At 37.3% G+C, this 14,587-nt stretch overlaps 1 protein-coding gene across 1 annotated transcript in view; it reads right to left on the bottom strand.

The window, feature by feature from the left end:
• Positions 1-14,587, bottom strand: part of Utrn (utrophin) — a 507,673-nt gene that overhangs the window by 86,811 nt on the left and 406,275 nt on the right. The window contains exons 56-58 of the mRNA XM_059272738.1: positions 10,147-10,293; positions 7,293-7,371; positions 4,381-4,441 (exon numbers count right to left, since the gene is read on the bottom strand). Coding sequence (XP_059128721.1) covers positions 4,381-4,441; positions 7,293-7,371; positions 10,147-10,293 — 287 coding nt within the window. The remainder of the gene's footprint in view (positions 1-4,380; positions 4,442-7,292; positions 7,372-10,146; positions 10,294-14,587) is intronic.

Below are 14,587 nucleotides of genomic sequence, written 5' to 3'. Positions count from 1 at the left end.
ACACAATCTCACAACAAACTCCCTGATGCCCTGGCTCTTACAATCTTTCCACCCCCTCTTCTGAGCCTCAGGTGAGGGAGTATTTGTAGATGTGTCCATTGGGACTGGGCTCCACAGCTCTTCCTTTTGATTTAACCTGTTTTTCTTTGTGAGCTTATTTCCTTCATCGCAGGCATTTGTTACTGCAACAGAAACCTGACTAACACGGGCATTAACAAAGATTCATGCCACATAGACAAGTTCTTACATTTCAGATCTGTATCCTGCGACTCTTCAAAAACATGTCACTCACTGCAGTGCACTTCAAAATGTTAATAAAGAACCATCTTGATGTGCATAATATATATTTTAATTAACCTATACAACTAAGATATAAACTATAAATAATCTGACCTCTCCTTTCAAATTCTCTTGCTGTACTCTAGCAATACATGTATTAAAATGCAAACTTAAAATTTCCACTTGAATACTATTTTCTGTTGGCTAAATTAATTCACTCAATTTGCCCCAGGAAATTCTAATAGTGTGACAATAATGCTAAATAGGTTTTTAACATTTTTCTTCTACTTATTTGTACGGGCATGCAAAGGAAAGTACACGTTAAAAGCCTTTTCATTTATCATTTACTAGCTTATGAATTTATCTGAGGATTAAATTTTGTTTTCATAACAATTCTCCATGTGAAATACTGGCTCTCTAACTCTACCTCCCAAGTTTAATGTTCCTTTTCTATGGGGAAATAAACTAGAAAGTTGCATAACAGAGTAATGTAAAAATGCCAGTTAAATGAGTTTCATAAAACCAGGAGAATTTGCTCTAAATTGTGAAAACCTTAAATGACATTTAACACTAAATCTATATGCATTTAAGAAAATGAGCCATTCTCTAGTGGACATTTACAGACCCATGCTCACAAAGGAGGACCTGAGTCACAAAGTACAAACAAAAACAAAACAAAAAGACTAACTGTGGTGATGTATGGTGTCCCCCAAAATATTGTGCACCCTAATAAAGTTTATCTGAGGATCAGAAGAAAAAGTCAGCCACCATAGTAAACATAGAGGTCAGGCAATGGTAGCACATGCCTTTAATCCTATCACTTGGCAGGCAGAGATCTGTCTGGAACTCTGTGAATTCAAGGCCACACTAGGAACAGAGTCAGGTATGGTGGTACATAACTTTAATTCCAACACTAGTTAACCATAAAGGTCTGGAGGTCTGTACAGACATACAGGAAGTGATAGAGCTGGGCAGGAAGAGAAAGTGATGTAGCTGGGTGGAGAGAGGAAATGAGATGGCAGAACAGAAAGGCATATAGGTGTGGGTATACAGGAAGTAGGTCCCTTTAGAGACTGAGGTGTCAGTGAGGTGAGGTTGGCTGTGGCTTTTACTATTCTTCTGATCTCTCAGGTTTTCACCCCAATATCTGGCTCTGGGTTTTTATATTAAAAAGACCATTTAGCAATTCATCTTACACATAAAAATAAGATGGGGACCTGGTGGTAGAAGGGGATTAATGGAGGTGGGAAGAGGGGAAGAGAGAATATGGAAATGACATGGCCAGAATGCATTATATGCATGTGTGAGACTGTCAAATAATTACTAAAAAAAAAAGGAAAAAGAAACAAATGCTGATACTTACTAGAGACATGGAAGACAAGATAGGAAAGTTTACCCATAAACAGCATCATTAAAGAATTTCTATCACTATATTTTATATTATTTTTCCAGCATCGGTTATGACCAAGCAACAAGACATCAGATAAACTAACTTTTCTCCCACATGGTTTTTTCTCCATAAAAACTGACAGTCTGAGCAAAAACTTTCTTCTACAGGATCCCAACATAAACTCTAGGGGTTAGAGGAAGTCTAACCGCTAGTTAATCCCTGGTCATCTATAAGTGATGTGGACAAACAGAAATTCTTCAGCTAATGGAAGTATGTATATTAAAGAGGTGCTCTAGAAGTCCCTCCTCCCCCAACATACACCAAAAACAAAAACAAAAAATCCCAAAAAAATCAGTGTGTAAGCATCAATGAGTAAGAGATTTCCTATTAGCCGGGTGGTGGTGGCGCACGCCTTTAATCCCAGCACTCGGGAGGCAGAGCCAGGCGGATCTCTGTGAGTTCGAGGCCAGCCTGGACTACCAAGTGAGTCTCAGGAAAGGCGCAAAGCTACACAGAGAAACCCTGTCTCGAAAAACCAAAAAAAAAAAAAAAAAAAAAAAAAAAAAAAAAAAAGAGATTTCCTATTATCTTTATCTAGTGAAAACAAACTCCTTTATACTAGATCAAGATTGCATATTATTTTTTTAAAAAAATCTGATTATAGAAGTCTCCAATCCATTAATTAACTCTAACCAATCTTTATAGAATTCTAAGACTTGGGACTGTATATATACTCACTTTCTAATGCTACCACACAAAAAACTTCCAAAGACTGGCATTGAGTCTGGCATGGATGTGTTCCTCTGGGGGGGGGGGGTGCGCGGCGTCTACAAGGACCTCACTCCCTTCCTTTTCCAGCCTCTTGAGGCTGTCTTTATTCCCAGGATTACATTTCTCTTTTTCCATCTTCAATGTCACATCTGTAATTCCCTAAGTCTGGCCTCTCTTCCGCTGCTCTCTTCCTGTTTAAAAGTCGCCATGTTTTCACTGACTCAGAATAGCCTGCCTATGGCAGTCTACAATCTGGAGACTACCCGGCTAAGCCACCTAGCATATTCTGTGTTCCAGGGGCTTTAGTATTGGACATCATTAAAGAGAGAGCTTATTCTGTCTCAGAGTTATAACTATAGCCCTATTATTTAGTCCAAGTCAATATTTACCCAAACTAACTCAAACACTATTGCTCTAGCTATTATTAATTGGAATAAAAACCGTAAAACATCAAAGAAAGTTTTAAATTTGAAATAGATGACCACAAGTGCTTTCAGTAAAGACAAGTCATTTCACCCAGCCTCAGACTCCTTTCCATCCATGCCTGTAGAAATTATACACTCATCAACTGCTTTGATGCGTCATTCTTGAATTTATCACAACTCAATATACCATATGCTGTCCATGAACAAAGGAGTTAGATTCTCATAAAGCAATGCAGCACATATTGCTTAATATATTTTTATAGATGATGACAATCAAGCTTGTTTTTAAAATGAGGATGGAGCCGGGCGGTGGTGGTGGTGGTGGTGGTGCATGCCTTTAATCCCAGCACTCGGGAGGCAGAGCCAGGCAGATCTCTGTGAGTTTTAGGCCAGCCTGGTCTACAGAGTGATAGCCAGGAAAGGCGCAAAGCTACACAGAGAAACCCTGTCTTGAAAAACAAAGAGAAACCCTGTCTTGAAAAACAAAAAAACAAACAAACAAACAAAAAATTAGGATGGATTTTAGGATAGAAGGAAAGGCACATTAAGTAGTACTAGTCCATTAATATTGTCTTCACAAACTTTTCCAAAAGAAAGATCAGACAGGTCAATTAAAATTGGCATAGGGTTTCAAGAGACCACACTTTGTTTCAGAATAATACAAAGAAAACTTGGCAAAGATATTTTTATTCATCATGCCCAAGGCCACACAGCTAATGTGAACCATGGCTGTCTTTGGATACTCGGTGTGCACTCTCAGAATTACGACCTAGTTCTCCTTACACATAATAGGGTCAATGACAATGCTTAGTGCTAGATTGCATTGTAAATCAACTGCCTCACTAACTTACACTTCTAGAGATAACAGTAGTACTTCATCATTCCGCTCTGTGACAAAATACAGAGTAAGCCAAGGATCAGCATCCTGGGATGGTGGGTAAACTAGATAAGACTCAGAAAATGTCACATAAGAAGAAACAGAAAGGAGAAAGTAGGCTGAAAACAACAACAACAACCTTATGGTGATGCTAAGGTGGAAGAGGGAGGTGAAGAGGTTGATAAGTGTGGTAAAATAGTAACTCAGTTATCTTTCCCCAAGACCAGGAAAACCTAATGGATGACAACTCTCTGATTTTGAAACTAATTTCTTCCCAACAATAATTACAAATCGCTTCCTCTAGGTAAGAGGATTAAATTCTGTTTTTAAAAGTACAGGAGCTGGGTTTGGTGATACACATCTTTAATTCCAGCACTTGGGAGGCAGAGGCTGGGTTAATCTCCCTGAGTTCAAAGCCAGTCTGGTCTACATAATGAATTCCAGACCAGTCAGGACTACATAGTGAGACCTTATCTCATTCAAAACAATAACAACAAAAAAAACAAAAAACCAAAACACAAAACAAAAACCCAAAAAACCCAACAAAACAAAACAAGTTACAGGGGAGGGAGAGTTCCTAAATTATTTGGTAAAATTTTACTTTCTTGGTACCTAAAGGAGAAGTGAAGTCAACTTACTTGATGTAATAGGGCACTTTATTATGCGAAATGGACCTTTGCCAGGGCAGCTGGACCGAAGCTGAGGAAACAAAAGGAAGTTACTGGAAGCAGCAAGCCTTATGCCTTAATGCAAAACAACTGAACACATTTCAGAGCAGCTCTTGAGAGACCTGCTCTATCTAAGCTGGATTCCTGCAATTAGGAAAACCACGAGGCCAAGCAGAACAGCTTTAAAGATTCAGATACGTGTGAAGTGAAGAACCGAGACTCACCCGCCAGGGGCGATTCTGTCGGAACCTGTTGATGGAAAGACTTCCACAAACTCAGGTGACTGTTCACAACCGTCACAACACAGAACTCGGCGCCAGCCATCTGCAAGCTGTGCCCCTACACATTGTGTATTCAGATTAAAAGCCATAATTCTCAAGACTGAATTTCTAGATCACTAATAATACTCCTCGCTTTGTGCCATAGTCATAGGCACAGCTATTAAGAACAGATGGCACTCAAATTTAATTATAAGAAGTCTTTACAAAGAAAATGTAACATAAAAATGGGCAAGGGTATTTATGAGCCAAGCCGATTGTCTAAGAAGAATATTAGACACTTCTTTTCATCTGCAAGACACAGAAAATAATTTTCCATGTTTGTAGTAGGAATCACTATGGTTGAGATGCTCTGGTTTTTAATGGAAATACTTCAGTTTTCACAGCTCTGTTTACTGATTACTTGTAAAAACACATTACTCTCTTAGTAAATCGATTATTTAAAAACTTATTTAGGGTGAGTAGCCCACATGAATTTAGAGCTAGAGGAATTTTGCTAAGCAAGCTACCAGGTAAACTGGAAAGAAATTTTGCAAGTATCACTAGACTATCACGTAGACATTTGTCACCATTTTGTTTTCTTAATTTCTTGGCACATTGATACCTTACAAATCTGTAACATTCTAAACTTTGCCAAGCTTTCCAAATCCACATTTTATTTTTAAAAAAGCAGCAAGATCCACACATTGACATTGAATTTGATAGAGAAGAAGCTAAGTATACAGAATAAAAATAGCACTCCTAAGTATACCTAGTGAATCAGTGGTACAGTTCGGACGCAAACACATTTCCAAACATTAATTCAGTAAACTGCCTCCTTAACATTTGTGCCTGCCTTGATGAAAGGCCAGCCCTCATTCTTCTGTGTCCACGGAAGTTCACAAATGGACATGGAAACGAGGAATCAGGCACACTAATTTCTCATGAGAGTCAACCTCATTTCAGTGTTGGCAACAGGCTAATAGGTCAGGTTTTATTATGTGCCTCATGGAATGGGCTTCTTTAATAACCATGGATAAAGGCCAAGGAACACAATCAAGCCAAAGACTCTAAGCAGCAAGGGAGAAGAATTATTAAATGTACTGACGGGAATTTTGTTCACACTTTTTCATGTATTTAATAATTATTGATTCGAATAACCAAGCTTCCTGGACTGTCAGCTGCTAAACACTGAAAGGCCATGTGGTTGAGCACCACAAAGTGTGTGCCAATTCTATGACACTTCATGTCTTAGGGAACATGAACTAGATTTCCATGGGAGAGGTTGCCAGGTAAAAAGTTAGGGCTTCATCAACATTAACAGATAACTGATCATTTGAACTATAAAAGAAAATCTCAATTATTTATAAATTGCTATTTAATTTAGTCTTGGTTTATTCTATAGGATTTAGAAGTTATAATACTTACTATCTAATGAATATAATAAAAGCCTATTTATTTCCACAATAACGACATCCATTTGTTAAATATTTTTTAAAAAAATCCATTCTTACCCACTAGAAAGGGCTATACATTATTCAGAGGCAAATACCTCCAGACTCAGTTTAGGAAGTGAAAATGGGTATGTCAGAGGCAGGGGACAGGAAACGATTAATTAAATTTCTCAAGAATATGAAAGTAAAGCCTGACCTTTGATTCAGGTTCCCAGTTTTTGTCACAGTGACCAAAAACAAAAACAAAAACAAAAGAAGACAAAATACCAATGGCATTAATTTAGGATACATGGACTTCCACATCATCTTTCTCTATGGTTCTAGATGAAATAAAGTTGCCATAACTGAGAAACACTCTTGGCCTTGAGCTTAAGATTTATTGAAATGGAATTAAATTACACAACTTGCTTTTTTCCATAGACTTGCCATTTGAAATGAAAGGAAAGGCATTAATATGTGCTGAAAGCATTTGGGCCAAGCTGTGGGTTGGCTGCTTTGTATAGCTTGATAGACTTTTGCATTTAATTCTCGAGGCCATCTGAGTAAATAGGTATGCAAAGACCAAGAAATTAACTTTCAAAAAATCCTCAGGTCTGGTAAAAAACAGAATTAACATTTATGCTCAATCTGGGAGTTTCAAAATTCAACATTTTTAAATATCCTCAGCAATGAATGATAAATCAGACAGGGCTCAAAATTATTTATTTAAGTCTGCATGAAGAGCACATAAAATTAAAAATTCCAGTTGAAGGATGTTCCATTAACTCTATGTACAACACTCAATCTGCAACATTTTGTATAGTTAGAAATTTAAAACGCACATGTAGCTTTAAAAAAACACTATACTATTTTGTGAATGGAGAAAAACTAATTCAAAATCTTTAAGCATAAATTTTTGGTGTGAAAAGTTCATAACCTTTGCATAATAAAGCAATGATATTATACTACATTAGTTATCATAACAAGTGTTTAAATGAGAAAATATATCTAAAGACAAACCAATTTGCATACTGTATTACATAAGCAGTAAGTAAAATTTCATGAATTATCTTCTCTTAAAAATGTATTTATTTTAATTATAGTTATATCAAAGAATGTAGCTTCTTGGGCAGAACTGAAGGAATTTGCTAATATTTTCAATTAACAAGATCTCAAATTTATGCATACTTACTAGACAGAAAGTGTTGAGAAGATGGCCCAAAATCTCTGTGGGCTTCCTGGAGCTGTTTAAGGCGATCGTCCACAGAAACCTGCACACATGCACAAGGCAGATGAAATTATTGACTTCAAAACAATCATTTTCATAATATCCTAGGTTTAATTACTACATTAAGTGATACTGCTTATCAATCGATTCATTGCTGTTTGGGCAGAATCCTTCTCTTCCTTTCTTATTAATGTAGTAGTATGAAAACCAACTTCTGACATTAAATAATGGTAAAGAAAGCCAGAGCCACTTCTAAACTATTTACATGAACTTTAAGTCTATAAATAACCTCATTAGCTAAGTATTATTACAGTTATACATTTACAGATAAAGAAACAGACACAAGGAAGTTTCTGAAGATACAACTAGTCAAAACAACTTGAATATTCCTACCTTGGCCTTCTGGGGCCAGACCTACGCTTTCAAACTGTTCTATTTCACTTCCCCTGAGGAAGCCTGCTTCCAAGGCAGCTTAGGTTAAGATGTGGCAATGGGGTGAGTCCATACTCATCTCTCATTTGTAAGAAGGATGGTAAAAAAAATGCCAGAGAGTGAGTGAAAACTGAAGCTTAGAGTACTCCAAGGAAAAGACATGAACAGATGGATAGATGGGGAGACAGGCAGTGAGACAGATGATAGAAATATTAATAGGTAGATAGAGAGATAGATAGAAAATGGGAAGACAAGTGCGAAACACCTTCTGATTTTCCTACGAGTTTGCATCTGATGATTGCTACCAAAAGAAAGAGGAGTCCCTGAGCATCCCTCTTGTAGGTGCGATGTGTATCCAGCATATCCCAGTACATTACTACCTTCTATAGCACACATTCTATGGTTAGTGTGCCCCACATTACAAAACACAGCTACGACACTACGAAACAATGCAAACCAACAGCAACTGCATGCAGCCTTCTGGCATCGCCATTTCCTTCCTCCTGTTACGTGTCCCTGAAGTGTTGGGGAGCTGTTCCATTTGGATGGACAATTTCATTTTCAGCTACTTGTCAATAAAACTTGTATTTGTCTAGCTCACTGGGCAGCTCAGGTTTCTCCTGGTTAGCTACATTAAATTGCATCAGAATACACTTTATTCATTATGACAAATACTCAAATGTCATATTTTATGAGCAAGTGAGCTTCTATTCCTGAAATTTAACAGCACTGTCTGCTAGGGTGGATTTCTTTTTTTTTCCTTATCCATGACTGATATTTGAACTCTGGCAGCTACCAGGATCAAAGATAAGGATGGAAGAATAAATACTTCCCTTCAAATAGAACATGTTGTCTGACGTCTATAGAGATGGTGGTAACAGGCAAAGCAGAAAGAAAATCAAGAAAGACCAGAACAATCTTTAAATGAGTATAATGAAAGATAATGATGCAGAGGAATGGAGCAGAAGAATAAAGGATGAAGTTCAAACATTTCTCTGAGCACTTACAAATTTAATATGCTTTGCCCAACAAATCCCAGATTATCGACATTCTTCACAATGATAGGAAAAACTGTCAGATACTGAATATTTATATTTTGCATCTTCAATCTCATTAAGGAATTAAGTACCATTAAATTAAAAAATATTCAGTGGTGAGCGTGGGGCACAGGTGTCATGGTGCAACTTGTAGGAGTTGGTTCTTTCCTTCTACTATGTGGGTTACTGGTGGCAAACTCCAGTTTGTCAGCAAATGCATTTACCTACTAAGCCATCTCAGTGACCTCCTTAGGCATTTTGATGTGTGAACTAATACAAGAAACATATTCTAACATAAAATGTATCATACTTTTAAAATAAAATGAAATTGCACATTTGTCTTATTAGGTGTCATATTTTAGAGAAATTAGAATTATTGACTGTCATTCTCTAGTCGTATCATCCCCTGCTAATTTTCAGCAGAAAGGCATAACTGTTCAGATTCCTAGCAGGTGGATAATGAATGTGTCACAGATCCTTTGTACCATGAACTCCTGCCTGACATGGACAGTAGTCAGCCAATGCTCACACCTGAGAACACTTGGGAGTCCTGGCTCAGTTAAATCTGGAGTCTACAAATAAGGTCTACAAGTCCAGAGTCTACAAGTAAGGTCTACAAGTATGAAGTCTACAAGTAAAGTCTACAAGTCTGGACTCTATAAGTAAGGTCTACAAGTCTAGAGTCTACAACAAGTGGGCCACTGAAACAACTGCCTTTGGGAAGGTTATTTCTAGGAGCTAAGGTCCAGATGTGCTTTCTATAAAGATATAGAAAGGCCTTGAACAGTGAGCAATGTGAAGAGAAAGGACAAAAGCTTTGTAGCCTTCCAAAAGAAAACAAATACATACTAACGGTAAGAAAATGATTCCTTTACAAGCCACAATAGGATAAATGTTTCTGTGGCAGACTATAGGTTCCAATTACTACAACTCAATGTATTTTATATAAATTTCTACAAGTATCATATAGAAATTATATACAAATTATGCTAAAAATCCATACTCATAAATAAATGATGCCCTTAGATTTAAGATGTAGAAAGACAAATACCTGATGCCATGCTTGCTAAATTCATTATCAAATACTTAAATACTTATCAAATACTACATCAAGTAAAGAGAGAGAAGTGATTAAAAGTGAGGTGGGTTATAAAGACCATCCAAGGGCTTCTGTCTGTGTACATCCTACAGAATGTTCTCCATAGTTTAAAAAAAATGCAAAGAACTGGTACACTAGGAAACTAAATAAATGCAAATCAACAATTGCACAGCTTCCTGACATTTCCATTCCCTTTCCTTATTCTTTATGCGGTTGTTAGATAGCATTTCTCACGGGGCTAAGCTGGTACCTGTAGAAGTTTCCATCGCATATTAAGGTCATCCAGCTGGCGAGACATCTTTAGAGACGGATGCAGGTCAAGCGGAGACAGCTGACTGGACAGATCATTCATTGTTTTAACTTTCAAGTTGATTGGTGCAATTTCTTCTCTAAACGCCTGGTAGAAAAGAGATTTTTTAATATGTCACTGGAGGAGACTCTTTATAAAGCCAGAGTTGCCATCTTCCTACCAAAGGCCACGGGAAGGCGGTTGTGAGACCATCACCTAGAGATGCCACTTGACAGTAGCTGGATGGATCAGGCCTTTCCTAAACCATACAGCCAGATACTCCCTGGGCATCTAAGTGTGTGTGTAAAGGGAAAACTCAGCCTGCAAACTCATTTAAGCTGCTAAGCATTTCTGTCTCGTCTCTATTATGTGCAAACCACAGGACTGTTTTGTTGCATGGCTCACTTTATTGTTTCTAGACTTGATTCTAATTTGCTTTCATACTTTCTCCATTGATTCTATTATAACATGGCTGCCTTACTCCATTTTTTCATCTGATGCAATAAGTTGACTTGAACTCAGTCAGGCTTAGGTTAGTTAGGTGGCCAGTGAGAGCAGCTTTCCTCATCCCCAATCCAATATGATTATTGAATACCAGAAAGAAAAGCTCTGTCACTCACATCCCGCTGTGATCACAGTCTGTACTTTGGTGAGGGGTGAGACAGGAAGAGAAGAGCATAAAGGAAAAGCTATGGATGAGCCTCAGAACTGAACTGCTACCTCTGGGTGCAGAGCAGACAGGTAAAAGGTGTATAGCATGGGCAAGCATATGAAGAGGGAAAGCTAGAAATTTAGACCAGTGACCAATGAGACAAACAGAATAATGATAGAGTCATGGTCTCCTTTCTCCACAGAATCCCACCTGTCTAAAGCATTGGTTCCCTTCCTCTGACAAAGTCTTTGTCTAGTCCCCCTGGATCTTTAAATGACTCAGCTAGGGGATTTATCTCTGCAGCCTGCCCTGGAGGCCCCTTCCCTGTACTCTTAGGACTTTGTTTGGTGTCTCCAACCCAACTATGACTTTCAACTAACACATATCAAAACATACAAACCAAGTGTCATGGCAGGGCTATTCTGACTGCCCAGAGCCATTCCAAATCCACTGCTGGACATCTCAGATTTCAGTTCTTACCACTGTTCGAATTTACATTCTTCCTGTCCCAAGGAAACTGTTTGAGACACTTCCCTACCTTCACACACACACACACACACACACACACACACACACACACACACACACACAGAATACAGTATTCATCAGGCTTCTTTCTGATGTTACAATAAAGAACAGAGTCTACCTTTGTTATCCTGTATTATTTCAGAATTTTAGGATCAGATGAATAGTCTCCCAAGAGAGCAGAGACAAAATTTTGCCTCCCCTATAATCTACCCTGAATCATAATGGTTGCTAAAACCCAATATTCAGCAATCAACTTTGTTTTAAAGGTAAACCACAGAATATACTTTAGTGTTTTAAAATTCTTGACCCCAAATTGGTTAAGTCCAAAGGAGAGGCGAAAAACAAACCACCAGAAGAGACCTAGAGCCTAAAATCAGTGAGGAAAATCAAGGTATCAGAGACAGCAGTGTATAAATGACATTTGAATCCATGGACGTCAACAGGTGTTTAGTACGATCTACCTGCAACCTCAGCAGATACCAATGAGTCAAAAGAAGACAGAAGAAAGGAAGCTCCAAAAGACACATGGCCTGTTCCGATATGGAAAGAGAAAGAACGTTGATTTGCAGTGGTTTTTATCTATCCCTCCCGATGTTGGACATCCGAAAATGGCCGAATGTGCACATGCAGACATGCAGTCACATAGATACAGGCCTGACAGGTGCAAAGGATTATCAATTAATACAGACGTGAGGGACAGAGAGTGTTGCAGCATACACTCAGAAGGAATCCAGATTTCCCCCAGGTGGACACACATGCTAGAACTCACATGTTCCTAAGGCTTTTAACCAATGCTTTTAGCTTGATATAATAACACTCTTTTTCATGGTTACATACAAAGACCCCAAAACTGGATCCAGGTTTTTAAATCAACATCTTTTTAGTTTTTAGGTATAAAGATTAAAATCAACATGCTACTTAATAGTTTTATAATTGTTATATAATAACCAATTTATTTTAGCAGATGGTAAAGGTGTTTTAGAATTAGATCATACCTTCAAGACAGGTGGGTTTTTTTTTTATCTTAAGGAACAATAAAAAGCTTACATTTTTACTGTGTAAAAATCTTTTTTTTTTTTTCTGTTACAAGCCATAGGTGAAAGCATTAAAAAGGAGCTTTGACAGGCAAAGTCTTTCTGGCTTTGTTTTCGCTTTATGGTGAGGTGTTTTATGGCAACGAGGAACCTTTCTATCAAGGAAGTTTATCTTTCGCCTTTTAAGACTTTCCAAATTAAGGGGCTTGAAATAAATCGAGTTATAAATGGCTTCAGAACTGCCATGTGTTCTTGTATAAAGAAGTAATTTATCATGTTTTGACTGCACTTTCCTATGAGAGAATAAGAGTCTACGTGGCCCTGGTTGCTGTAAAAACAGAAACATCTGCTACTATCAAAGGTGCACGTTAGACTGTTGGCAGGTGTGCGTCTCAAAGCCGTCTGCAACCAGAAGGTGTATACGCAGAAAACAGCATTATTAAAGATAACTTTAGCAACTGAAATGATTTCATTATTCCTCGAGATCTTATTTTCCAGCGCTGCTTTGACGAATTTACTAATATTTAGGAATTCCTAGTACTTCATCTCTCCCTACCCATATAGCTCCAGTTAGATATGGGATATACTTTAGGGCACATGCAAAATATCACAGACATTGAATTTATTCTATTTAGTGAGACTTGAATTTTAATCTTTTACTTCCTAAAATGTAAAAGTATTTTAATCCTTCCCATTCGACAATTAATTATTGTTGTTTTTTTCTCCCTTAAGTAGATTAAGAACAAAGGGATATGGCTGGAGAGGAGAGTGATTCCTTTAACTAAATAAGACTAACAATTTCCAAACTGTTGGGTTTTTTTCGCCAGGTATCAATTTTTGTTTTTCTTAACACTAATCATTCCAAATTAAAAAAGTGACACTTTCAAATTCACATGAGTAAATTCCCACTCAAATCTAGAAGCATTTTGTTGTTGTTGTTTTTGATACTATTCACATATTGTAAAACACTAAAAGATTTTTCAGTGTTCACAATTAATTAAGCCAGGCCTGGTAGCTAAGGTCTGTAGTCACAGGTATTTGGAAGGCTGAGGCAGAAAGACTGCAAGATGAAGGCTTATTTGGGCTACTCACTGAGTTTAAGACTAACCTAGACACCTTAGAAAGAGCTCATCTAAAAATAAAAAGTAAAAAGAGGACTGTGCACAGAGCTGAGTGGTGCTGTATTTGCCCAAAATGTAGAAGGCCTCGAATACAATCTACACCACCTAAAATAAACAGAAAACATATAAGAAGTGTTCAGTTTTGGAAAAAGCTGTGCTGATCAACTAATGCTTATGTTCTTCTTAGACTATTTTAAACTCACATGTATCCAGAGGAATGTATTTTAGAATGCTATGGGTTTGGGAGAGGCCTACTTAATTCACTGAATATCCAGAAACACATCTGTCAAAAATGGCAAACACTAATATTCTTTGTAACACTTGCTTTAAATTGAAAAGTTTTAAGTTGAAAAGTGTTTAAATTTTAGAGGGTTTAAATTCAAAGAGTTGGTCAAGATTGTGTTTAACACCATTTGGATGAAAGACATCTCTGTAGTGAAAGAGAAGAACTTTAAGAACATTAGTCACAAGCATTTTACCACTTAACCAGCTGTGTGGGCGTGAGCTTTGGTTTTGTTTTCATGAAATAATACCTACCTTGTTGGGATGGTATGAGGATTAAAAGAGATATCCAAATGAACTGACTAGGAACAGTTCTTGGCATGTAAGAATAAGCCTTAATAAATAAATGCTAGTTATTGTTACTCCTATGTCTATATATTCAGATATTTACTTGTGTAACTGGCCCAAGTATTAAGTTAATTTCCCAGATCTTTTTTTTCCACTCAGCCACATTCATATAAAGGAAGAATGTTATCCAGTGTCTATGAACAAAAGATGTGTGTACCTTTTGCAATAAAAATTCTATGCATGGTAGATGGCATTGGACTCATCCCTTCTGAGTTTCTCGTGGCTCATCCTCCAGCATGATTCATGACTATACATACCCTGCTATACTCTAAAGTTGTAATGTCTTTTACTGCCTAAACTTCATCCCTTTTTTTTTTCCTCAAGATGTTACAGAATACGAGTAACCAAAGTGGATTTACACCATAGGACTAATATCCTTAACCTTGGGCAATTCCCTATTACAAAAGGAATTTATAACTAAATTCATTTTTCATTTA

This window comes from Peromyscus eremicus, chromosome 8b (genome assembly GCF_949786415.1).
Source record: "Peromyscus eremicus chromosome 8b, PerEre_H2_v1, whole genome shotgun sequence".
NCBI classification, from domain to species: Eukaryota; Metazoa; Chordata; class Mammalia; order Rodentia; family Cricetidae; genus Peromyscus; species Peromyscus eremicus.
The sequence above is the reverse complement of the archived record's forward strand: the minus strand, read 5'-3'. Positions and strand labels throughout refer to the sequence as shown.